Genomic DNA, 25,454 nt, shown 5'->3' with positions numbered 1-25,454 from the left:
CTCCTTATGCAAATCAACTTCCTCCTTCAGAACAGGAATGGGCAGCCAAGGATTATTAGATGTAGAAAGAAACCCAAAAAGTGAAGAAAGATTCCAAACCAGAATCTGAGGAAACTAAAATTAGTTTCCTCGGGGTAATTTGAGAGGCTGTTGCATCCATAAGACAATAACAGATGACTACAGAAAAGGAACAATTCATAAAAAAGAAGCTTGAAATTGAAAAGCATGATTGCCAAAACAAAGGTATCCACCAGAGACTTAGTGACCTGCAGGGCCAAGGGCATATCCCTGAGCGAGGAGAAAAACCCCAAGAGATGGAAAATATGAAGAAAATGGTTAAACTCATGCAGTATAGACCCAGCAGGTTTGTGGTGGGCTGTGATAGCTATTGTTTTTACTGTCCAGCAAGCTTTCCCACCTGCCTCTTCTGGAGCTGGATCCTTGCCCCCTGCCACGGGGAGGTAGGGCCTGTGAGGGCAGGTGACCAAAGAGATCCATTCAGAGTGTATCTCTGGAGAAAGCTGATTTCATTTTTCACAGAGGTTATTAAGCTGGGAGTGTGTGAGCCTGGAACTCTAAGTGGCCCCCTTCCCTGGGGCATTGTGGCCAAGGGCCCCTGCCAATAGGGGAGAGAAAGGCCAACAAAGAGAGAGAAGCAGAGTTGAAGGATGGGGTGGGTGCAGGAGAGGGAAGGAGGGTGGACAATGAGAGAGAAGTAGAAGACCAGACAAAGGAAGAGGCTGGAGCCCTGGATTCAGTAGGGCAGGAATGCCCAGGTACATGAGCCAATGGTTCCCCCTTTTTGCCTAAATTGATGTGTTTCCCTCACTTGCAACTGTAAACATTCTGATTAATACAAGGTCCTTTAAGAAGAAAGAATAAAGATAAGAAAAGAAATGAAATAAGCAGAGACTGAATAAAAGGTATTCATTCTGCCTGAGGAGAAGACAGTCTTAACCTTCTTATTTAAGGACCATGAAGAACCACGCAATTACCGGTGGCTTTGAAAAGACTCATACTTAGACCCATAACGTTAGTTGTAGAAGAGCACATTTGAATGAGACATTGCTGGTACTTTCCCCCCTGTTGCTGGTCCAAGTACCAAAAGTCTGAGAATATCTGTCACTGTGACAGTCTGGGGTGATGGGCATCTCATACCCTGGAGGTGGAAGTATAAAATGGCACATTCTCTTTGGAGGATAATTCAAGTATTCATGAAGATTTAAAGTGAGCAGTTAAAGTTTTTATAACAAAATACATGCAGAAATGACTACAAAACAAATATACAGTTTAAATATCTATACAGTTTAAAGAATAATAATAAAAAGAACAACTGTGTACCACCCCCCTTTTTTTTGTTAAGAAACAAAATGTTACCATCAGTCAACTTAAGAAAATGAATATTATGCTTCAAAATAGTTTGAGAAGGGTTGGGGGGAGAAATGGATGAGGCATGTGGATGAAGCAGTATTTGTCGTGATTTGATAATTACTGAAAGTAGATGATGGATACACAGGGGTTCATTATACTATACTATTTTTATATATGTAAGAAATTTTCCATGAGAAAGGAAGGAAGGAAGGAAAGGAGGGAGTGAGGGAGGGAATATCACTAATAACCTTCGAAATCTCCAGTGTGTTCCTCCCAGAATACAATGGTATTTGCTCATTTAAAAATGCCATGTATACACTCAACTAATATTTGACAAGAGAGCCAAGAATACCCTAAACAGGGACTTCCCCGGTGGCGCAGTGGTTAAGAACCCGCCTGCCAATGCAGGGTACACGGGTTCGAGCCCTGGTCTGGGAAGATCCCACATGCCATGAAGCAACTAAGCCTGTGTGCCACAACTACTGAGCCTGTGCTCTACAGCCCATGAACCACAACTACTGAGCCCACGTGCCTAGAGCCTGTGCTCCGCAACAAGAGAAGCCACTGCAATAAGAAGCCCGCGTACTGCAACAAAGAGTAGCCCCTGCACGCCACAACTAGAGAAAGCCTGCGTGCAGCAACGAAGACCCAATGCAACCAAAAATAAATAAATAAATAAATTTGTTTAAAAATTAAAAAAAAAAAGAATACCCTAAACAGACATTTCTCCAAAGAAGACATACAGATGGCCAATGGGCACATGAAAAGATGCTCAACATCACTAATTATTAGAGAAATGCTAATGAGAACTACAATGAGGTATCACCTCATATCAGTCAGAATGACCGTCATTAAAAAGTCTACAAATAATAAATGCTAGAGAGGTTGTGGAGAAAAGGGAACCTTCCTGCACTGTTGGTGGGAATGTAAATTGGTTCAACAGTTTTGGAGAACTGTATAGAGCTTCCTTTAAAAACTAAAAATAGCATTAAAATATGATCCTACAATCTCATTCCTGGGCATATATCCAGAGAAAAACCATAATTCAAAAAGACACATGCACCCTGATGTTCACTGCAGCACTATTTACAATAGCCAAGTCATGGAAGCAACCAAAATGTACATCAACAGATGAATGGATAAAGAAGATGTGGTACATATACACAATGGAATAATACTCAGTCATAAAAAAGTGAATGAAATAATGCCATTTGCAGCAACATGAATGGCCCTAGAGATTTCTTTTTTTTTTTCATTTTTGGCTGCGCTGCACTGCTTGTGGGATATTAGTTCCCCAACCAGGGTCTGAACCCGGGCCCCAGCAGTGAAAGCACCAAGTCCCAACCACTGGACTGCCAGGGAATTCCCGAGATTATCACATTAAGTGAAGTAAGTCAGACAGAGAAAGACAAATATCCTATGATATCACTTATATGTGGAATCTAAAAAAAAGGATACAAATAAAGTTATTTACAAAGCAGACACAGACTCACAGACATAGAAAACAAACTTATGGTTACCAAAGGGGATAGTGGCGCAGGGGTGGGGAGAGATATATTAGGAGTTTGGGATTAACATATACACACTACTATATATAAAACAGGTAAACAACAAGGACCTACTGTACAGCACAGGAAACTATAGGCAATAACTTGTAATAACATATAATGGAAAAGAATCTGAAAAAGAATATATTATGTGTATGTATAACTGAATCACTTTGCTGTGCACTTGAAACTAACACAACATTGTAAATTAACTATACTTCAATTTTTAAAAAATGAACACCTGGGAAAATGTCCTGGGAAAGGACAGTCTCTTCAACAAATGGTGTTGGGAAAACTGGGTAACCACATGTAGAAAAATGAAATTGAACCCCTATTGTACACCGCTCACAAAAATTACCTTGAAATGGCTCGAAGACATAAACATAAGATCTGATACTATAAAACACCTAGAAGAAAACACAGGGAAGAAGTTCCTCAACATCAGTCTTGGGGATGCTTCTTTGGATTTGACACCAGAAGTACAAAAAACAATACGAGCAAAAATAAACAAGTGAGGGGGACTTCCCTGGTGGTCCAGTGGTTAAGACTCCATGCTCCCAATGCAGGGGGCCCAGGTTCAATCCCTGGTCGGGGAACTGAGATCCCACATACCGCAACTAAGCCTGCGTGCTGCCAACTACTGAGCCCGTGCTCTAGAGCCCTCCCGCCACAACTAGAGAAGCCTGCACACCGCAACCAGAGAAGCCAGTGCGCTGCAACGAAGACCCAGCACAGCCAAAATAAAATAATTAAAAAAAAAAAAAAGTGAGACTACATCAAACTAAAAAGCTTCTGCAAAGCAAAAGAAGCAATGAACAAAATGAAAAGACAACCTACCAAATGGGAGAAAGTATTTGCACACTGTGGACAAAGAATGCTGCCTGCCATTTCAGTAAACAAAGGATGTTGCAACCATCAAGCCAGCAGTCACTGCACCTGCCTCCACCAGTGCACCCTGAGGGGAATTCAGGATGGAGAGAGACAGGGTACCAGCCATACGTAGTTAAAATGCATATTAAAGGAATGATTTCAATAAGCCCAGAATCTTGCATCTTCCCATACACAGAAAAGCATTAAAATCATTAACTTGAGATGTCTGTTTCTTGTGATTAGCAGTAATCTTTTGATGTTCCACTGTATGTTGTTTTTGTTTTGTTTTTTTTCAGCAAAAACTCCCATATATTCTGGCTCCTCCCTTACCTCAGAGCTATCTGAGAGGCTGTTTTCTGGACTATAGTCCTCAGTAAGGTCCCAGAATAAAACATAATTCTCAACTTTTAGGTTGTGCTTTTTGTTTTTTCAGTCAGCAATAACACATATCTGATAAGGGGTTAATATCCAAAATTATATAAAGAACTCATACAGCTCAACAGCAAAAAGCCAAACAAATCAAATTAAAAAATGGGCAGAGGAACTAGACATTTTTCCAAAGAAGACATCCAAATGGCCAATAGGTGCATGAAGAGATGCTCAGCAACGCTAATCATCAGGGAAATGCAAATCAAAACCACAATGAGGGGCTCCCCTGGTGGCCCAGTGGTTGAGAGTCCGCCTGCCGATGCAGGGGACATGGGTTCGTGCCCCGGTCTGGGAAGATCCCACATGCCGCGGAGCGGCTGGGCCCGTGGGCCATGGCCGCTGAGCCTGCGCGTCCGGAGCCTGTGCTCCTCAACGGGAGAGGCCACAGCAGTGAGAGGCCCGCATACCGCAAAAAAAAAAAACCCACAACGAGATATCACCTCACACCTGTTAGAGCAGCTATCTTCAAGAAGACAAAAGATGACAAGTGTTGGTGAGGATGTGGAGAAAAGGGAACCCTTGTACACCATTGGTAGGACTATAAATTGGTTCAGCCACCACAGAAAAAGTATGAAGGTTCCTCAAAATATTAAAAATAGAACTACTACCTGACCCAGCAATTCCACTTCTGGGTATATATTCAAAGGAAGTGAAAACAGGATATCAAAGAGATATTTGCACCCCCATGTTTACTGCATTATTCACAACAGCCAAGGTATGGAGCACCCTAACTGTCTGTCAACAGATTGATGGATGAAGACGATATGGTATATGCATAAAATGGAACATTACTCAGCCATGAGAAAGAAGGAAATCCTGCCATTTGCGACAACATGGATGGACCTTGAGAACATTACGCCAAGTGAGGTAAGTCAGACAGAGACAAATAGTGTAATATCTCACTTACATGCAGAATCTAAAAAAGCCAAGTTCGTGGAAACAGAGAGTAGGATGGTGGTTACCAGGGGCTGGGGGTGCCCAGCACCTGGAAAGATGCTGTTTAAGGGTACAAACTTGCAACTAGTAGGTGAATGGGTCCTGAAGATCTAATGTGAAGTATGGTGCTTATGGATACCAATACTGTATTATATACATCAAATCTGCTGGGAGACTTGATTATTCCCACCACAAAAATGAAATGATAATTAGGTGAAGTGATGGAGGTGTAAGCTAACGCTACAATGGAAATCGTGCTGCAATATATAAATGAATCAGGTCAGTATGCTGTACAACTTAAAACTTAGTGACGTGTCAATTGCATTCCAATAAAAGAGAAAATCTGCCACAGTTATTTTGCATCCATTCTCCTGTTGATGAACGTCGGCTGTTTCCAGTTTTTCACTGTCATGAACAGTCCAGCTATGAGCCTTCCAGCATGAGCACACGGCTCCCACTGCACACGTGTAAGTCTCTCTGGGATTATATCCAGAAGGACTGATGCTGGACCAAGGGTATTGTTACCCTTATTAGGTAACAATAAAGTGTTGTCCAAAGTGGTTGCATTAATGTATATTCCTTTAGCATATATACACTAGAAGGATATATATACCCCATAATATTACTGGGGTGATATTATGTGAATGTGAATGATCTCCAGGTAATAGATTATGGATCATTTTCTTTTCTGTAATTTCCAAACTTCATAGAATAAACACATATGAGGGGCTTCCCTGGTGGCCCAGTGGTTGAGAGTCCACCTGCCGATGCAGGGGACACGGGTTCGTGCCCCGGTCTGGGAAGATCCCACATGCCGATAAACACATATCAAGACCTTTAAATTCTGAAACGTCTATAGACAAATATGTAACTACACACAATATAAATAAATATGCCACGAATATGCAAAGAGTGTGTCGTACTGGCTCCCTCCCCACCTCCTTACCTGCAGGTCCCGTTTACCACCTCCAGCTTCAGGACGGTCTGCAGACACTGGCAGTGCCGGGCCTCCAACGTGATGCTCACTCTGCACTCCCCCAGCGGCTGAACTTGGCCACTGGACGGCTCGATGATGAAGGGAGACACCTGATGGGGAAAAGGACGAGGAGTGGGGACACATGGAACTGCAGAACTGGGTGCTGGCCATGAACAACCAGGGTTGCCCCCAAGCTGCCCCCACCCCCATCCCCCGAGCGCTTCTAGGATGCGGAAGGAGGCAAGTGGGTGGGGGAACACAGCTGAGCAAGAGGTCAGGATGAAGAGGGTGAAAACTGAGCCTCCAAGGAAAGGAGGTGGAAGGCAGAGGGAGTCGCCCTCGGCGCGGTGGCTCTGAGAGGTCTGCCCGCCCTGCTGCACAGGCGCGTCAGGAACTGTCGGCTTCAAGTAAGGAAAGCCACCAAGCCCCCAAACTAGAGGACAAGCTTCCATGTGGCCACAGATTTGCCCTTCGCACCTGTAACCGTGCCTTCCTGGGACAGACCCCTCCCCATATCCTCTACTGTAGCTCCTCTCTGAAGCACCTAGATGACAGTATCCGCTGCACGTTTCCTAAGTTGTTTTACAGACGCTAAAACCACCACCAAATGGAAGAAATTAACTACTTGATGACCATGAGCACGTAGTCCCCGGACCTACTGGAGCCTGAGGATTGATAACGTTAACCCCTGTGACACCGCCCTGTTACCTCACCATCCACCAAGCAGAGAACTGTGTACAAACTGAGCACATACGCTATGATCCACCTCCCTCACCTGGCCTTCAAAAATGTTTTGCTGAAACCCTTCAGGAAGTTTGAGGTTTTTGAGCACGAGCCACCAAGTTTCCTTGTCTGGCACCTTAAACACTACACCTTCCTTCACCACAACCTGCTGTCCGTAGATTGGCTTTACTGCACGTGGGCAAGCGGACCCAAGCTTGGTTCAGTAACACACCCACATGGTCTCTTCCCCACCCCGTCACACCCTCACCTCACTCAGCCCCACTGCAGGCTAGTTCCCACTCACCCGACATGTCCACCCCCTGCCCCATACCAGGCACTAAAAGGGAAAGGAAAAGGCTTGGGGAGAAGAGTGCCCCTCTTCCTGTCCAGGCTGAGGCCAGGAGCACCAGCCTGACTGCGCGGCCCCAGGGCCCCAGATGGGCCGCACTGGCTAGTCGGGGTATCACTGGATGTTGAAAGCTTACAACCAGGAGGGAGGTTACTCCTCTTTGGTCTCTTCCTTCCTTGAGACCAAGGCCATGAAGGAGTGCAAGGCACCTGCCTGGAGGGAGACCTGGCCGCTCCTGCCCGGTCCCACCCCACCTCCACCCTGGCCGCCGTGCTGTGCTATCTTGGGCCCTGTAACCTCTCACTTCAGAGGTTCCACCGCCCTGGCACTGGAGGGAGGGTGGGCTGGCCTACGTCTCAGGAAACGTGGCTGGCATGCTCTGGCCTGGCTTGTCCAAGCTTTGGGCCCAAGCTCTGCTGGTAAGGAAAGAGCCCCTTTGCTTTCTTTGCTCGTTGTTCCTCACGTGCCTCTCCTTTGGAGCCCGGTGTGTGGGGGGGGGGCGGGGGGGGGCTATGGTCTGGGTCTGGGTTTCTGGGTCCCCTGGCCTGGGGACATCTACAAACCCCAAATCTCAACATTATTTTTGAGAGCTCACAAGAACACAGCGCCGAGAACTGTAGAGACAGGACTGCTACCAGCTTCGATTAGGACATAAATCTTAATGTACTGTGAAACTGACAATTACTTCAACTGTAAAATGTAGTTATTCTCCACAATGGGAGAAAAACACAGACTGGGAATCAGAGAACTTGGATCTGATACGATTCTGCCACCTATTAGCTGTGTGGCCCCAGGGAGGCCCCTGTCCCTCCCTGTTTCTCCTCTATCAAGTGACAAGGTTGGCTGAGGTCCATAAGTTTCCAACTTCACTCTGGGAAATCCCAGGGGTTGCTCAGAAGTCCTAGAGCAGGGAAGTGGGATGTGGGGAGTGGCAGGGTGGGTCAGGGATGCTTGACGAGGGGGCCTCTGGGAGCCAAGAACAGTCATACTCTATTCTAGATCTTGGGCTTCTGTTGAGGGTTTCATTTGAAGAAAAGGTTACTGAGCACCCTGCCCGCAGTCCCAGCACCAGCCTCTGTGGTTCCATGGTCCAAGCAGCGTGACCAGTGAGCCCTGGGGGGGCCAGTGCTAACTCCAAGCCCGTGGAACAGACCACATGGCAATGTTTCTTGGCAATGGTGTTGGCCAATTCGATGCAAACTGTCATAACTTCTAAGTTTCAGGGTGCCTAGTGGAGAAGCGAGGCCGTCACGATTGAACATAGGGCTTCCCTGGTGGCGCAGTTGTTGGGAATCTGCCTGCCAATGCAGGGGACACGGGTTCGAGCCCTGATCTGGGAAGATCCCACATGCCGCGGAGCAACTAGGCCCGTGAGCCACAATTACTGAGCCTGCGCGTCTAGAGCCTGTGCTCCGCAACAAGAGAGGCCGCGCATCGCGATGAAGAGTGGCCCCTGCTTGCCGCAACTAGAGAAAGCCCTCGCACAGAAACAAAGACCCAACACAACCATAAATAAATAAGTAAAAATTAAAAAAAAAAGATTGAATATATATATATTTTTTTGGGGGGGAGGGCTGTGCCACGCAGCTTGCGGGATCCTAGTTCCCTGACCAGGGATCAAACCCAGGCCCCGGCAGTGAAAGCACCTGATTCCTAACCACTGGACCACCAGAGAATTCCCCAAACATGGTATTTAAACATGATGCCATGGGCTTCCCTGATGGCACAGTGGTTAAGAATCTACTTGTCAGTGCAGGGGACACGGGTTTGATCCCTGCAGAGCAACTAAACCCGAGCGCCACAACTACTAAGCCTGCGCTCTAGAGCCCGCGTGCCACAACTACTGAGCCCGCGTGCCACAACTTCTGAGCCCATGTGCCACAACTACTGAAGCCCACGTGCCTAGAGCCCATGCTCTGCAACAAGAGAAGCCACCGCAATGCATTCGCAATGTGAAGTCCGCACACCACTACGAAGAGGTGGCCCCCGCTCGCACCAACTAGAGAAAGCCCAGCGCGCAGCAACGAAGACCCAACACAGCCAAAAATATGGCAAGCTCACCACCTGGTGGCAGGTACTCAAAACTGCAAGCAGGCTGGGAACCTCTGCAGGGAGCCCCGCGGCCTGCCCCTCCCCGGGGGCCTTTTGGAAGCTTCCCGCCCAACTCAGCTGCCTGTTTTCTTCCTGACTCTGGCTGCTCTGAAAGGAACAGGAAAATCCAGTTCGGGGTTAAGTTCTGCTGTAGAAAGGACCCCGACTGCCTAGAGACAGGGGATGGGGGACTCTGCGAGGCAAAGGTCACCAGGCAGGCGTTTCCTCTCCAGCCTCCACACTCTGAAGGCACCAGCAACAGTTCCACGGCTCACACAACACGTGGGTTACTCGGCTCCGGTGGGGGTCGGGGGGAGGGGTGGCACCACGAGCCAGCATCACAGGACTTACGCCCTCTTGCCTTTCTTGCAGGCAGACCCTGCTCTCCTCCATGGACCACGTGGCCGGGAGCTGGCTGACGTTCCGGATCTGGATGGAGTTGGTGGCTCTCTGCCCCAGGCGCAGCAAACCAAACTGAAGGGCTGAGACGTCGATGACGAGGGCAGGCCCCTGAGGCACCCAGAGGGGCCAGTCACCGGGCCACCCGGGCCGTGGGCTCTGTGCCCTACCCCAGCTCCCCGTCCAGCCCACCCAGCCACCCAGCACCACCAGAGGCACCTTAAAGGCCGCCTCGACGTGTAAGACCACCGGTGAGGGGGAGTCTTTGATTTCACACAGCAGGCTCTGGCTCGTCGGGCCGGGGACACCCCCGGTAAAGTTCAACTGAAAATCCTCCACCTCGCTGGGCTCTGAGAGAGGGAGAGGAAAGGTGAGCCGTGGAGAAAGGAAGCAGGGGCAGGTCCCCTCTGTGGCCGGGCTCAGATACCTGGCCTCGGTGTACTCCTTACCCACCACAGGGCCAGGCTGTGGCTGGAGCTGATCAGGGGGCCATGGACCCCTGCACAGGCCCCTTTCACCTCGAGCTCTCCTTCCCCAGCCAGCCCCCACCTCGGCCCCTGCAGTACCGATGGTCCCCGTGCAGGGCTCCACTTCAACGATGTGGCAGTCGCTGATCTTCCCCCACGTGTACCTGATGGCAGATCTGCTGTTGTTCCACATCTGAAAGACACACCCCGAGCCGGGGTCCCCGTCAGATCTGTACTTGCTAAAGGACTGCGGGATTGTGGGCTCACAAGAGGTCCTCTCGACACTCCCAGCTAAATCTCGGCCACCCGATGGCACCAACGCACACTGCAGGGTTTGTGGGTGCCACAGCCGGTCAAAGATCCCTAAACCCAGGAACGGGTGCCACAGTCCTGTCGTTTGGAGGATGCTGGGAAGCTGACAAATGACAGACGTGCCCGGCCCAGCGTCTGTTCAAACCAAGTGGGTTCCGGGGCTCTCGGAAGAGCCTCAGCTTCTCTGCAGTGGCCACCACTGCTGGCCCCGCCAGCTGCTTCCTCCCCATGCTTGTGCCTGAGTTCAGCACCATCTCGGGCAGCCTAGGCTGGGGAGGGACAACCACCTACCTTGAAATCCTTCTTCACATTCATCCCAACGTAGTTCTCCCCGGGGATGATGAGGGCATATGGTTCTAAGAGAACCTGGAAAGGTTCCACTGAGCCTTTCACCTCGATTTCCAGGACAATCACGTCATCCACAGAGTACGAGGGATCCTTCGGGTTTTCCAAGTGCAAGCTGGACACAAAGCCACCATGAGCTAGGAGCCATCGCGTCCCCTATCTCTGTCTTGTGAAAAGAAAGCGCCCCCTGCCCACAGCTCCCAAGCCCCCTGAAATCAGAGGCGTCAGCAATGCCCTGAAACAGATGAATGCCTGTGGCTGGGACGGCAGCTCAACCACAGGCCTGGGGCGGGGGTCCCTCCCTGCACCTCCAGGGACCACCCTGCAGCAGCGTCGGCCAGGATCTCCACACCAGCTGACTGGAGGCCCCCCACCGACAGCTTGCTCAGGGAAGCACTGGCAGAGGTGACGCCTTGGGACAAAACCTCCCCTCATTAGTTGCCCCCACCCAGGGGCCACCAGCCTAGAGGCCCGGCGGTAACCGTGAGCCTGGGGCACAGCTCCAAGGTTCCAGGATAGTGAGTCCAGAGAGCTGTTCCCTGCTTGCGGAGCCCGCTCCAGGCCTGGGTGCCAGGGCAAGGCAAGGCGCTCCCACGCGCCAAAGCCTGCCGGGGGTCAGGGGCTCCTTCACTCCGTCCCAGCATGCCCAACTGCGTACCCCTCAGCCAGGGGCCCGGTTCCCGCTCACCTCATGGGCTCTGGGACTTCCTCTAGCACCATCTGGAGCACGCTGTGAAAATCCCTGTGCTGCAAGGCAAACGCAGCACCCTGAAGACAAAAGCCTGCCCCAGGGCAGGCTGGAGCCACGGCAGGCATCCCTCCTCCCGGTGGCCTGGCCCCCAGAGATGTCTTCCACGAGACACAGCGCTGCTTCGCTTGGCAGTGCCCTCAGTGTGCCTGAAGCACCACACCCTCCCGGGAGAGGCCGTGAGATGGCTGCGTGCTGAGAGGCAGGCCTGCTCTCTTACCAGCAAGGGTCCCTGGGCATCCCCCTCACACTCCCCCCTCGCCCGGGACACACACGGCTTGGTGTTGGAAAGTTGGGGCCATGTGAGCCTCACTCTGGGGAGCCCCACCTCCCTCTTTCTGGGGGCTTCTGTGGGCTGGGCAGGAATGGTAACACCTTTGATGTAGTAGAGACACGGAAGACACCAGGGCCGAGGAAACGAGCCCAGGCCCTGGCTGCAGATGGGGCGTGCAGGGTCGGGACCAGGCAAAACGAGCTGGACACCAAACCTGGCCACTGGCCCCGCTCTTAGCTAAGCGCCAGCCTCGGCAGGATGCTAGGGATCTCGGCAGCATCGGCTGTGGCTTCAGTGTCACCAAAGAACAGGGACAGAGGGTGAAAACATCGTGACCCAATCATGTGTGACCACCAAGATGGCCGCACTCGAACCTCTCGAGGAGAGAAGCTCAAGAGGAACTCGTGGTCCGTGTGGGGCTTGAGAGCTCCCATGTCGGGGGTGATGGAGAATGCCGTCTCCCTGTCGGGGTGGGACTTGATGCTGTCCAGGCTGTAGGTTTCTCCAGGTATTAGGGGCCTCAGGTTGGGCTTCACGATCTGCCAGCGGAAGGCCAGCTCCACGTGCCTGTGGGGACGACCTTGACAGTAGGCAGTGGGCCCAAGGCCATGTCCCACTTCTGCCAGAATCAGCTCCCCCAACCCCCGGCCTGGCCTGGCCCTGCTCCCGGAGTGAGCAGGAAACGACCCAGGAGCAGGACGTGGCCAGGTCAGCCTTCAGGCCCTTCCCATGGAGGAGCCTGGGGGCCCCTGGGCAAGTGACAGCATGGGGGGCAGGGAGTCTGGAGACCTCCCAGCACGGCCCCGCACAGCAGCTGGAGGCTGGAGCCACAGTGACTCAGGGGAATCATGCTCTAACTATCAGGCAACCCCCCCCCCCCCCAGATATCAGGAAAATTTTCTGCCTTATCTTCTACCGCGTGAGTTTTCGCCACATTGACCCCACCCTCTGCCTCTCCAGCTATGGCCTCCCAGGACTACTGCTCTGGCCAGAAAGATATGTGCCCACTGGCTGCCAACAGGAGCGGTGACAACTCCCTGGTGGTGGAAGGGGTAGGACTCCAGGCGTGCTGCTGACAGCAGGTGTCGGTGAGGGGGACGGCAGGTGAGAGCTACTCATCCTGCCAGGCGACAGAGCCTGTGTAAGGCCTGGGTCACTTGGGCAGCATGGCCGGGAGGCTCCCCAAAGTCTGTCCTGGTGTAATGACAGAGCTCAGAGGATGGTCAGGGAATAAATGGCAGTGAGAGCTGAACCCACAGGCCATCATCTGTCTGACGTTGGGACTTGGGTGGCTTCCCCTCATGGGCTGGGCAGGACCTCTCAGGAAAACTATTCCTGGTTAAGGATGCTCCAAAGGATCTACAGCAACACTGTCCAATATGACATCTCATAAATCGGCTCTACCCGTGTGGCTACTGAGTACTTAAAATGTGGCTGGTGTCACTGAGGAAGTGAGTTTTTACTTTTACTTAATTTTAATTGATTTCCATTTAAATAGTCACATGTGGCAACTGGCTACCATGATGGACAGTGCAAATCTGGATCCTTCCATCCTGTGCCCAGATTCCCCCCTGGCCTCTGGAAGGAACCACCAGCCTCACTGGGACCTCAGGCCAGGTGAGGAAGGAGGGAGGGTGTGTGCTGGGGTCCCTCACAGGCGTCACTCACGTGGCGTTTCTAATAATCAGCAGTTTGCTGGCCGTGGACTGAAGGTTTTCAGGCTCAAAGCGTATGAAGTGCTGGGCTGTTAAGTCTGTGAGCTCTCCGGGCTCCAGCTGACTTTTTTCACCAGAAACATAGATCAGATCCAGAGCCACCAGCTGCCCGATTCCTGACAAAGTACAGTAGTGAAGTTTCACTAGGGCTGAAACCAGGACTCTGTGGCCGAAGGCTGTCACAGGACCCAGGCCACCATCCACATGCAACCGGCCGTGATCGTGACCCCGGGAAGTGCACACAGGGGGACAGGGAGCCAACAGCACACAGGTTCATGTCCCCACGTCACCTCAGACCAAAAGAAGGTGATTCTGATAACATAGCATGTAGCAGGCATTCAATTAATACCTGGTGAGTGAAACTGGGTGGATGGTAGACAGACGGATGGAAGGAAGGAACAGGGCACCTTAAGGAAATTCAGCAGGATGCCCCTTCTAACTGTACAGGAACCTACAGGTGCCCTGGTCGTTTCTGTGTGAGTCACTGGCAGTCCCCCAAAGGAGATCACGGTGAGTTTCAAAGTGACTCGATAAAAGATTGCCCCCCAGGTTTCCATCCCTCTCGCACTAGACGGCCCCTTGGGACAGTCCCGAAGCCCACGCTGGCTTGGGTCTCTAAGGTCTGACCAGAGCTAGAGGCCCCAAACCAGAGCCCTGGAGGCTGCAGCATCCCGAGTGTGCCCACCCCCAAGGGGGACCGGGCGCAGCTGGGCCACCCCTGGGAGCGCACCCAAGCCCACCTGTGGTCACCAGCTCCTTTATCTGGCAGTTGTCACACACGATGATGAAGGTCTGCTCTGCCCTTCCCAGGCTGGTTGGGAGGAACAGGACCTGGGGAAAGAAGGGCTGTCCCGCTGTCTCCCGTGAAGGGGCTTCTACCCCCTCGCCCTCTTCTTCTCAGCTGCACCCCCTTCCCTCCGGTCTCCACTTCTCCCTCCCCTCCCGGCCCCTTCCCTAAGGCTAGGGGTTCAGCCCAGGCTCCACCAGCTAATTTGGGGAGTGTGTTGAAAGGCTATGAAGAGAGAATTCATAGAGACTGAAATACAAATGGCTCTTAAATAACATGTTTAACCTCATTCATGATAAAAGAAGTGGAAATGCAAACCACCCAGAAGAACAGTTTTTCATGCCTCCTACTGGCAAAGAGCAGAAAGTTAGCGGTCATAAACACAGTGATAGGTTACGTTAATTTTCTTCAAAATAATCTAGAGGGGCAGGGCAGGGCTTGGTGGGAAGAGACGGAGGGGCACAAAGGAAATAAGGTTGGCCAAGAGTTGATAAATGTTGAAGCTGTGTCATGAGTACATGGGTGATCATTCAACTATTCTATTTTTGCATATAGGTTTGTTTTGGGGTTTTTTTGTTTTTGTTTTTGCTTGGCCAGTTGGACTTCTGACCTTTTTTTTTTTTTTTTTTTAATTGAAGTATAGTTGATTTACAATGTTATGTTAGTTTCAGATATTCAGCAAAGTCATTCAGTTATACACATATATGTATATCTATTCTTTTTCAGATTATTTTTGTATATGTTTTAAAATGTCCATGACAACAGTTTTTTTTTTTAAGTTTGATAACCCATTGTATTGGCAAAGGTATGAGAATTAAAATAGGCACCCTCACATACTGTGGATGGAAGTACAAATTGATACAATCCACATGGTGGGGATTCTGGTGACATGTATCACAATTATGAGAGCAGAGACCCTGAGTCAGCAAATGCACGTCAAGGACTGTATCCTTCTGGTAGGACAGAGTGATGTATGTATAAGCTATTCCCTGAGATGGCCAGAGATCAGAAATAATCTTCATGCAGGGGACAGTTGACCTAAATTATGGTTCATATGTCCAGTGGAATATTATGCAGCTGTAAAAAATATGAACCGGTAAGTGGAAAATATATGGGGCAGAACAGAGCACAGAGTGGGCAACTATTTGTGTGAAGGAAAAATGGAAACAAAGGAAAGAAAAAACCATGTGCAGTTGCTTAGGTAGGCATCACATATCTCTGGGAGGGCACTCTAACCTGGTAAGGCTGTGGCCTCTGGGTGGCTGAGGAACTGGGGGGAGAGGGAGCATTTCATTGTACATCTATTTGCGCCTTTTGAATTTTTAATCATGTGAATCTATTTATTTGGAAATACGAATCAATTTTAAAACAAACAAAATCCCAATCAGTAAACAAAATTTACATAAGGAATGCAAAGGGGAAAACCTCGCCCTGACTCCCCCACTGCTCCCCAAAGACTGCTGCTGCCACCCTCTTCTTTTCCTTGGGGATCATAGGAGGATGGGATGAGGGGGACATCATGGCCTGGGCAGGGGTGACCAGCCCCAATTCCTTAAAGCCACCACAAGGCTCTGACAAATCCTGGGCTATGCCAAGAGGACCTGGCTCACCCCTCGGCAACAGAGGAGGATGGATAATCCCTATTGTGCTCCTGAACTGGCCTCGTCCCGACTCCAAAAGCCAGGTTCTTATCAGGATCAGATCATCACGGACGTGAACAAGACAGCATCACTCCCAAACAAGACCCCATCAGACCCTTGAAACTGGAAAGGAACTGATAAAGGAAGCCTTCCTTTACATCTTGGCAAAGAAGCTTATGGCAGCGGTCCTCAAACTTCGCTGCACACACAGAATCACCTGGGGAGCTTGAAAAATCCTATGCCCAGGCCACACCCCAGACCAATTAACTCAAAACCTCAGGGCTGGGGCCCAGATGTCAGCGTGTTTGCAAGTTTCTCAGGGGACGGCCATGTGCAGCTGAGTTTGAGAACCTATGGCTCTTGGCTCTCACTACCTGATGACCTGATGTAGGCCAAATCTCCCTCCCCAGAACCCAGATAGCTTTTACTCTTTAATGTCGGTGTGTCCTTCAACAGGCAAGTGAGGAAGGCCATGCTCGCTTGTGGCAGCCCCACACCCAGCCATGGGACAGCACAGAGTCAGACTCCTGGAGCAGAGGGTGGGGTGACAGGGGCAGGAAGACATCACCATGTCTCACAGCCTCTTCTGGGGACCAGTGAGCAGGTGTGACAGGCCCAAGGGACCCCGGAAAGGGGCCAGTTAGGAAAGGAGGAGCCCACATCCCACAGGTCAGACTCTGGGAGCTTCTGCAGAGGTTCAGGATGAGGCCTAAGGAAGGCGGGCTTTGTTGACCATATAACTGAGGATAAAACAGGAAAGAGAACAAAGGTACCAGATTTAGGGGGTGGGATGGTCCAAGATGGACTGAAGGACTGAGGGGAGATCCTGGAGGCATCTCAGATGTTAGTAGAGGTGACCCGCAGGCTCACAGGTGGACAAGCAAAACTCAGGGATCGTGGTGGCATTGCTAGGGCTTTCTGCACTTGCTCTGTGAGGGAGGTCATAGGAGAGTCAAATGACATCACCCCACAGAATGCAATAGCATGCTCCTACACAGAAGCCACCAAGGCTGGGACCTGGGAGTGGATATCTGGGTCATGAAAACACAGAGGCGGGAATTCCCTGGCGGTCCAGTGGTTAGGACTCAGTGCTTTCACTGCGGTGGCCCAGGTTCAACCCCTAGTCCGGGAGCTAAAGATCCCACAAGCTGTGTGGGGCAGCCAAAAAAAAACCCCAAAAGCCCCAAAAAACAAAAAACCAGAGAGGCAAATGAAATCAAGCGAGCAGTTGAGGAAACAGAGAACCAATCATAAAGAAATACAAGCTAGCATCTCATCACCTACCTGCATGAATACGGCCTGCCCCGGAGCCAGCTCAAACACTGACGGCAGGATCCCAAAGGGGGGCTGCTCAACAAAGCCGATGGTTGCAACAGCCTTAAAGAAAAGCAGAAGATGACCCAACAGTGTGGAAGACACTGTAAAATCTCGTGCTCAGATGACACACTTCCCTCCTCCAAACATCCATTTTGTGATGTGAAGGGTCTTAATGGATCATCCAGTCTCCTGTTCATGAAGAAACGGAGGCTCATCCATTCAGCAAGCACTTACTCAACCTGCACCAGGCACTAGATGGGGTTCTGGTGGTTAAAGATGAGTACAAGACAGAGCGTCCACGAAGAGCTGCCCGCGGGTAGGAGGTACGAGGCCACTGACAAGTGTTTCAGACGCAAAGCAGGAGGTGGGCTCCCAAAGCACAGTCCTTTCCCTACTACAGCAGCCTGTGTGGTTGGTGCCGGCTTCTGTGTCGGCCTCCATCCTCAACCCACCCCTGGCCAGGAGCACCTGAGTCAAGGGAAGCTGCCATCTTGTCAGCAGAGCTGCAGCCCAGGTGCCCACAACAGGAAGCCACTTAGCATGCCAGGGACACAAACCCACGCCTCCAGGACCCTGGCAGGTAACAGAAATGAGTGAAATGTGTGTCTGGGAACATGTGGTCCTCTGGATCTGTCGCTTGTTTCGGGAGACACAGGTACAGCAAAATATCTCTACGCTGAGTCAGGTAACACTGTGAGTGAGCATGACCATCAGTGGTGTCAGCACTTGGCTGCCCTGGGGCGGGGAGGGCAGAGCTGGGCAAACAGGAGGGGATGTGCACACCCCCTGCTTCTCAACTCCAGCTGACAGGCCACAGTGGATCCTGGCCCAGGGCTGCACATCTCCCAATGTTTCAGAGAGACTGGAAGTGCACATTTTTATACGAAGTCTATTTTTAAAAAAATATTTATTTATTTATTTGGTTGGTTGGTTGGTTGGCTGCGCTGGGTCTTAGTTGCAGCACGTGGGATCTCGTTCCCTGACCAGGGATTGAACCCGGCCCCCCTGCACTGGGAGCGTGAAGTCTTAGCCACTGGGCCACCAGGGAAGTCCGAAATCTCTCTTTTTTTAAATGGTGGCTCAAAAAATGTTTTTAAGCCCTGTGCCAAATAAATATACCCACAAAATTCAGCCAAAGAGCTGCCAATCTGTGACCTCTGCTATACTCAAACATTTGCTACTATAATGAATGAATGAATGAATGAATGCAGGGACATTTGAGCCAGGCCTTGGAGGATAAGAGAGGTGACAGGACCTGCCCAGGGTCACACAGGTATTAGGGGAGTAACAAGAACTACAGCGCTGGTCTCTGTACATGTTGATTCTCATTGGACCATGGCAGCTGGAGAGAGAGGTTATAAAATTCTGTTCTCTGTGTGTGTGTGTGTGTGTGTGTGTGTGTTTCCAGTCACAGGTGCACTCGAGCAAGTCCCTCACAGGGGTTATTTCCTTTGATGGATTTGCTCTTTTTCCAGGTAGCAATCTGTGAGCACTCACTCTGAAGCTTGGCGGCGGCCAGCTCTTCTTAGGCATAATGCAGAACTTGCCCACGCTGAAGCCCACGTTTTTGCAGATGAATCTGGTCATCTTCATGCCCCCAATGAGGCAGTAACCACAGTCCAACACCGGCGACACTGCAGCCACAAGGAAAGATGGGCAAGAGAAACAGCACAGTCCTGTTGTTGCTCTCCAGAGGCCCAGCCCGAGCTAAGAGCAGCTGTGGAGGGGCGAGGGGGATGGATGGGGATGGGCCCACCCCTGCTCCCACATGGCAGCGGCGCCTCGGGACTCCACGCACTCGGGCTTCAGCCAGTGCCACCCGGCATGGCCCTGGGGGTTGTGGTCAGAGTCCCAGCTTGCAGCCTGTGCCCAGCTGAAGGGACTCGTAAATGAGGGCGTCCAGGCAAAGCCAGCCACCCCACGGCCACACAGGTGACACCCATGGAGGGCTCCAGGCACTCCTTCTTGCCTCGCCATGGCACAGGCCCACTCAGGGTGTCCCTGAGCCAGCGACGCCTAGGCTGGGGTCAGGTGGGATGCTGGCCTCCTCTCCCGATGCGTGTCACTCGGAGTCAGCCTCCACGGGAAGCAGGATGGTCAGGGCCTGACACACGAGGACTGTGGGCAAGCTTCTGGACCCAGAAGCCCCTGTCCCAGGGGACAGGCTGTGTGCTGCCATGAAGGGACCCTGTGGGCAGGCGGTCCTTATAGGGGCACCAGCCCTCCCTGAATCCCGGGGGAGCAGAGCACACTCACGCGTCAGCACTGGGGGCAGCCTCCGGGCCTGCAGGGGGATCAGCAGCGTGTGCGCTGACTGGGTCTCCACTAAAATAAAGTCATCAAAATCCCCAAGGCAGTCGGGAAAAAACTGGACAGTGTACTGGCAGGTCATTCCAGGAGCCACCATTCCACCTTTTCCTGGGAACATCCCTGTGGGTGACAAAAGCGACAGATGAGATTCTGGAGACCAGGTAAGAAGACCAGGGCCTGGGGCAGCGGGGGGAGTGATAGGGTCCACCTGGAATGGTCAGGTGGGGCCATGCCTGTTCCTATGGCTTAGCATTTATTTTGTGGGCAGCAGAGAGGTATTTGAGGTTTCTGCAGGGGTTGGGGTGGGTGGGACACAAGATCAGAGCTGTTCTTCAGGAGAACACTGCGTCACGGAGGCAGGAAGCCTAGCTGGGAAGCCACTGCGATGGCCTAAGTGAGGAACCAGGGGTCCTGGCTGAGGGCAGTGACAGTGTGCAGGGCGAGGAGAGGGCAGAACCAAGCCTGGAGGGACGAGATCCGAGGAGGAGCTGTCGGGACTGGGGGCCTTTGGTGGAGGGTGGGTAGGAGGCCTCTGCGGAGCACGAGGGGTGCAGCTGTGGAGTCACCCTAGGGCCTGGTGGGCGTGTAACCCGGGGCAAGGCCAGTACACGATGTCGAGGCCACCCAGGCCTCTGCCACCCTGAGCTCACCCAATCCCAGAGCGAAGTAGGGCGTGGACGGCGGGAGGACTCGCAGGTGGCGGCTGGTGGACGTGGTGTTCTGCAGCGAGATCACCATCTGTTCAAAGGCAAAGCGACGTGTGTGGACAAAGGCTATGAAGTCTGGGGATCACTGAATAATATGGGAAGGGGATGGGGAGATAAATGTAATGAACCTGGCACGGAAGAGGAACTCCATACATGCACACACTTTGCCTTCTATTTCATGAACTATTACACTGGGAAAAACGTATAAATTATAACATGACAAGCCGTGTTTCCATCACCCAGCTTAAGAAGTAAAACATTAAAAGTTTAAGAAGTAAAACATTAAAAGTACAGATGAAGCCCTGCCCCAGCCTCCCACCAGAAAACAGCTCCATAAATTTGAAGCATGTCTTCATAGGTATGTATGCCTAAATCAACATTTAAATCCATTTTGGGCCAGTACAACATATTGCCTCAATCTACCTGTGAACCAGACCCAAGTGTGGAGAGACCCATATTATAGTTTTAATTTTTATTTCTCTGTTATTAATGATGATGAGCATCTTTTCGTATGTTTATTTGCTATTTGGGTTTCCTCTTGTGTGATGTGTCTGTTCGCAGTGCCAATTTGCCATTGGGTACTTTGTCTTTTTCGTATTGATTTGTAGGAATTCTTTATATATTCTGGGTACTAATTCTTTATAAGGTATGTGTTATACCTTATAAAGTATAAGTATTGGGTTCAGTTTTCTGTAAGATGTAACGGAAAACCCCGAATGAACTTTTTGGCCAACCCAATATATAACTTGTATAAGTTTATAACTTGTATTACCTTTTGGTGTACAGTTTCTAAAATTTTAATATAAAATTTATCAACATTTTGTTCAAGGTTTATACTTCAGTTTCAAGAAATCTTTCTATATCTCCTATATTTTCTTCTTAAATTTTTGCTTGAGATCTTTGCTGGAAAGTGTTTTGTTTCAGCTATGGAGGGAGGTAGGGATTAAATTATTTTCCGTATGGCAAGGATACTAACTCAGTTTTGCCTCTTCAGGTCTGCACACGTGCACGGGACAGCCCTGGCACCATACCCTCAATCTGCTGCTATTCTCCAGACTCAGGGCTAGCTGCAGCCACTGCTGTCATTACGGATCGAGGTGTTCATGGCAGTGGCTGCCCCTCACGTCCACTGAGGCAGGCCTCCAGAGAATCTTGCTCCCAGCCACACAAGGCAAACCCCCAAGCAATAAGAGGCGGGATCCAGCAGTTTATGAAGGGATGTCTCACAAGACAAAATAATCAATTGCACTTTCTGGAAGTCAGCTCAGTAATTCTTGTACTGGCTCTGCCTCCTTCCATCCCCTTTCCTCACTCCTCCCTGGAATTGTAAATGACAGCACAAAATCTCACCACCTCAGACTCCGCATTATGGGGAACCCAGGCTATGACACTTTGCGTCAGAAAGGTCCTAAAACAGCAGACCCTTAGGATGTGATTCTGGAGTTGGCTTTCTCCCCAGTCTGGCAGCGATCAGAACTCTAGCTGGTGGGAAGTAGGGTGTGATGACCCCTGAGATTACTAAGGCTTTCACCCATGGTCGACTGAAATGAGGTGCAGGTAGAGGTCGGGCATTGAAACGTGGTAGCTACGGCGCGGTTGCAAGGTCTGAGAAGACAGTAATTACACGGAATGCGGAGTGGGCTGGCTTTCCTTAACAGCACTGGAAGCCATGGAGGAAAAAATTGACAGGCTCAGGGCAGCCAACTGCCAACTCAAGGGCCACCGTGAAGACATCCCTTGCATTCCTGTGTTACACTCAATTTGCTCCTGGAGTGGATGTGTGTGTGTGTGTGTGTGTGTGTGTGCGCGCGCACGCGTGCGCACGCACACGTTTCTTCTTGCTTGGTTTTTTACTTAGTATTTCTGAACCTATGTTATTTTTTTTTTCTTTCAAATGTCTTAAATTTACCAAAATATGGAAAGAAAACAAAAATGAAATTATAGGAAACATAATAAGCCCCTGGCATACAAGGTACAGATCTTTATTCCTACCACAACTCCTTAGCCTCCAGCACTCACAGCCAGCATCCCATTCTGCTACCCATCTCAGGACAGACAAGCCCTCTCACAGCTCCAAAGGCTGGGGGATGAGACTGGGCTTATTTTTTTTTTTTTAAGTGTAGGGAGTATGTCATTTATTGACCCTGTGTCCCCCCACTCACTGGTCACTACTCTTGACTTGCAGCACAACAGGTACAGAACTGCAAGGGATCATGCCCAGCTCCGTGATCACCAGATCCACCAGTTCTGGGGGGATCACATCATAGACCAGATTCGACAACCGTAGGGACGAGTGGTTCTGCCAGTCAGCCAGGGCCACACGTTCTCCTCGCTCACGCAGCAGATCGTCAGGGTCATCTAGCTCATTAGAGACAAAGGCATCAGTCTGCACACGCTCACAAAACTTGTATGTTTCACAGCAGACCAGCACTGGCACATTATGGGCCCGTGCCACCAGGGCCAGCTGTGCTGTCCCTACCCGTGACATCACAGACCCATTGGCCAGGAGTGCATGAGCTCCCAACAACACCTTAGAAACCTCTGGGAGCATAAAGGAAGCTGCAGGAATCAGCAGGTAGGAGGCAGGGACCCCAGCACGGACCAGAGAACGTAGCGTGTGCTTTCCCTCCAGCCGTGGCCGGCTGTCCACCACTACCACCCGAAACCGCCCGACCTTAGCCCAAGCCTCCTGAAGAATTCGTGATACCAGAGATGAGCATCCGTATACCAGGATCACATCTCCATCACTGACCTTCTCATAAGCAAAGTGTGAGATTGCCTGAGCTGCAAACACAATCTTCTCTTGCACATATGGATCGATGGCTGCTCGAAGTTCTGACTTGGCCTCCTCTTCCCGCTTGGAGCCGCTCACACCCGTGATCTCCTTGTTAAGGAACTTGATGGCGTTGTACATGCTCGCTGACAGGGGACGGCACTGAGTCAGGAAGCTGAAGTAGGGCTTTGTTTATTCACTAGGTCCCTTGACAGTTCTTCACTGGGAGGTGTGGTGTAGTCCTGAATCACCTGCTGCAAGGCACGAAGCAGGGCAATGCACTGGGCATGGTAGCCACTGACCAGGCCCTAGGAGTACTGCAGGCCGAGTCGTACCATGGCTGGGTGGGTCACAGAGGATGGGATGCTCATAAACTGGCTCAGAGAGTTCTGTCTGCTGTACTGGGGTAGGTGGGAGAAGAGACTGACTTTGGGTCCATAATCCTTTCATGTAGGAACCTGCTGTCGTTCTGGTTTTTTAACAAGCCTCCTCAGAAGCGTGGAGTCATCAACCTGACTATGCTCGGGTAGACCCTTCACTCCTGAGGGGGTTTCTCCAGCTGTGCTGGGGCAGGCCTGAGGAGGTGGCCCTCCTTGGTCCCCTTTTCTTGCCTGCTTCAGGGCCCGCTCAGCCTCCTGCTTGGCCCGCCTTTCAGCTCGAAGTTCAGCCTTACTCCCACCTGCTGGAACTTTCTCCTTGGCACTGCCCAACTGACTGTCCAGTCCAGGCAGGTCTTTGGTCAGGCCTTGACATTGGGCTGCAGATACAGCAGAGCCAGTTTCTGGTTCTGCCCCCTTTTCCTCCTTCCATTTCTTCTTCTGTTGTTTCTTTTCCTTCCAAAGCTGCAGCTTTTCTTCTTGGGTCATCTCCCTCCCCGCTGCCCCAGGCCGAGGAACAAGCTCCGCCTTCATCCCAGATCCCGAGTCCTCACGAACAGCCACGGCCACGGCAGCCATCATCCTCCTGGGCTTATGTTCTTAAGCAAAACTGGCTTATGACTTTCATTGTCATAGCTCCTTATTTGGCTTTGGTGTCAAGGTAACATTAGGCTCTTAGTCCAAAATGACATAAAACTGGGTGACTTATAAACAACAGGAATGTATTTCTCACAGTTCTGGAGGCTGGACAGTCCAAGATCAAGATGCCAGCATGGTTGTGTTTTGGTGAGGGCCCTCTTCCATTCACAGCTGGCACCTTCTCACTGTGTCCTCAAGTGGCAGAAGGGGCAAGGGATCTCTCTAGAGCCTCTTCAGAAAGGCACTAATCCCATTCACGAAGGCTTCACCCTCATGACCTAAGCACCTCCCCAAGGCCCCACCTTCTAATACCATCATCTTTGAGGGTTAGGATTTCAACATACGAATTTTGGAGGGACACAAACATTCAGACCATAGCAGGCTCATTACCTAAGAATGAGGGTATGTTCCTTCTTTTTGTAGTCTCTGACAGTTTATATAAGATAAGGATTAGCTTGAATGTTTGATGGTGTATACCTGTAAAATGATCTGGGCATGGCGTTTCTTTCAGTAAAAAGTTTTCTTTTTAAGCTATTTTCATCGAAGTTGGATAACCACATAGTTTAAAGAGGCAAAGAGTTCTACAAAATTTCAAAAATAGAAATCCTGCCCTCTTCCCCTGCCTCTACCCCTGCCATTTCCCACACCCAATCACAAACACTTTTTCCTCCTTTAGCTGATTATTTTGGAATCTACTTCCGTGGCTCCAGATGGCATGCTAATTTTTTTTTCAGTTTTAGGCATTAATTATGGATGGGTGATATGGATATTCTCTCTTTCCTCACCCTTAGCTAGCTCACCGCATGCCATGCCCTTCTTATCCCTCATCTTCCCGATGTAAGTTACATCACACTCATGGTTAGATCAGTAATGTTTACATTATTGTTGCTATGTAAATGCTATTCACAGCTGAGCATGAAATTCTCCCTTATACAATTTTTGTTTTTCCAAAAGTTAATCAACCAATTATTTTGTTTGGTTTGTACTTATCAATAATTTAATCTCTTTCCACTACCCTACAAATTTCTTTCCAAGATGTCCAGATGTATCAGGGACTCTTATCAGTGTCACCCCCACAAGTCAACCCTTCCTAGAGCCTCTGGCCTCTTTTAATCTGGACTGGTCGCTTGCTACACCTACTGCTATGACCCAGGACAGGACAACCCCTGTAGCAGTTTTCAGACACATCCAGAAGTTCTTTGACAGTCCTTCCATTGAGTGGTGAGGTCTATCTATGTAGCTTCCCCTCCAATCTGGGCTAAACTTAGTGACTCGTTTGTAACCTACAGCAATGCAGAGGAAGTAATGACTTTCTCATGTATTCCAAGGGAACCGAACCTCCAAGGTTAGGT

The 25,454-nt window shown here is 50.5% G+C and overlaps 1 protein-coding gene, 1 non-coding gene and 1 pseudogene across 15 annotated transcripts in view; 1 reads left to right on the top strand and 2 right to left on the bottom strand.

The window, feature by feature from the left end:
* Positions 1–25,454, bottom strand: part of DLEC1 (DLEC1 cilia and flagella associated protein) — a 102,767-nt gene that overhangs the window by 17,803 nt on the left and 59,510 nt on the right. For 12 of the 14 annotated variants that reach the window (XM_029244137.1, XM_029244141.1, XM_029244145.1 and 9 more), the window contains 13 exons: positions 20,257–20,344; positions 19,553–19,726; positions 18,794–18,930; positions 17,264–17,356; positions 14,293–14,383; positions 13,506–13,668; positions 12,212–12,404; positions 11,504–11,562; positions 10,762–10,930; positions 10,258–10,351; positions 9,911–10,041; positions 9,644–9,802; positions 6,100–6,239 (listed from right to left, as the gene is read on the bottom strand). In XM_029244137.1, coding sequence (XP_029099970.1) covers positions 6,100–6,239; positions 9,644–9,802; positions 9,911–10,041; positions 10,258–10,351; positions 10,762–10,930; positions 11,504–11,562; positions 12,212–12,404; positions 13,506–13,668; positions 14,293–14,383; positions 17,264–17,356; positions 18,794–18,930; positions 19,553–19,726; positions 20,257–20,344 — 1,691 coding nt within the window. Of the gene's footprint in view, positions 1–6,099; positions 6,240–9,643; positions 9,803–9,910; positions 10,042–10,257; positions 10,352–10,761; positions 10,931–11,503; positions 11,563–12,211; positions 12,405–13,505; positions 13,669–14,292; positions 14,384–17,263; positions 17,357–18,793; positions 18,931–19,552; positions 19,727–20,256; positions 20,345–23,065; positions 23,089–25,454 lie in introns of those variants that run through there. The other 2 variants (XM_029244150.1, XM_029244142.1) reach the window with 2 other exon arrangements.
* Positions 3,442–3,514, top strand: TRNAW-CCA. The gene has a single exon. It is a non-coding gene; the product is annotated as a tRNA-Trp (tRNA).
* Positions 22,472–24,335, bottom strand: LOC114907978 (annotated as a pseudogene).

Source organism: Monodon monoceros, unplaced genomic scaffold, assembly GCF_005190385.1.
Source record: "Monodon monoceros isolate NGI ecotype Baffin Bay Population unplaced genomic scaffold, NGI_Narwhal_1 Super_Scaffold_3, whole genome shotgun sequence".
In the NCBI taxonomy this organism is placed as follows: Eukaryota; Metazoa; Chordata; class Mammalia; order Artiodactyla; family Monodontidae; genus Monodon; species Monodon monoceros.
The sequence above is the reverse complement of the archived record's forward strand: the minus strand, read 5'-3'. Positions and strand labels throughout refer to the sequence as shown.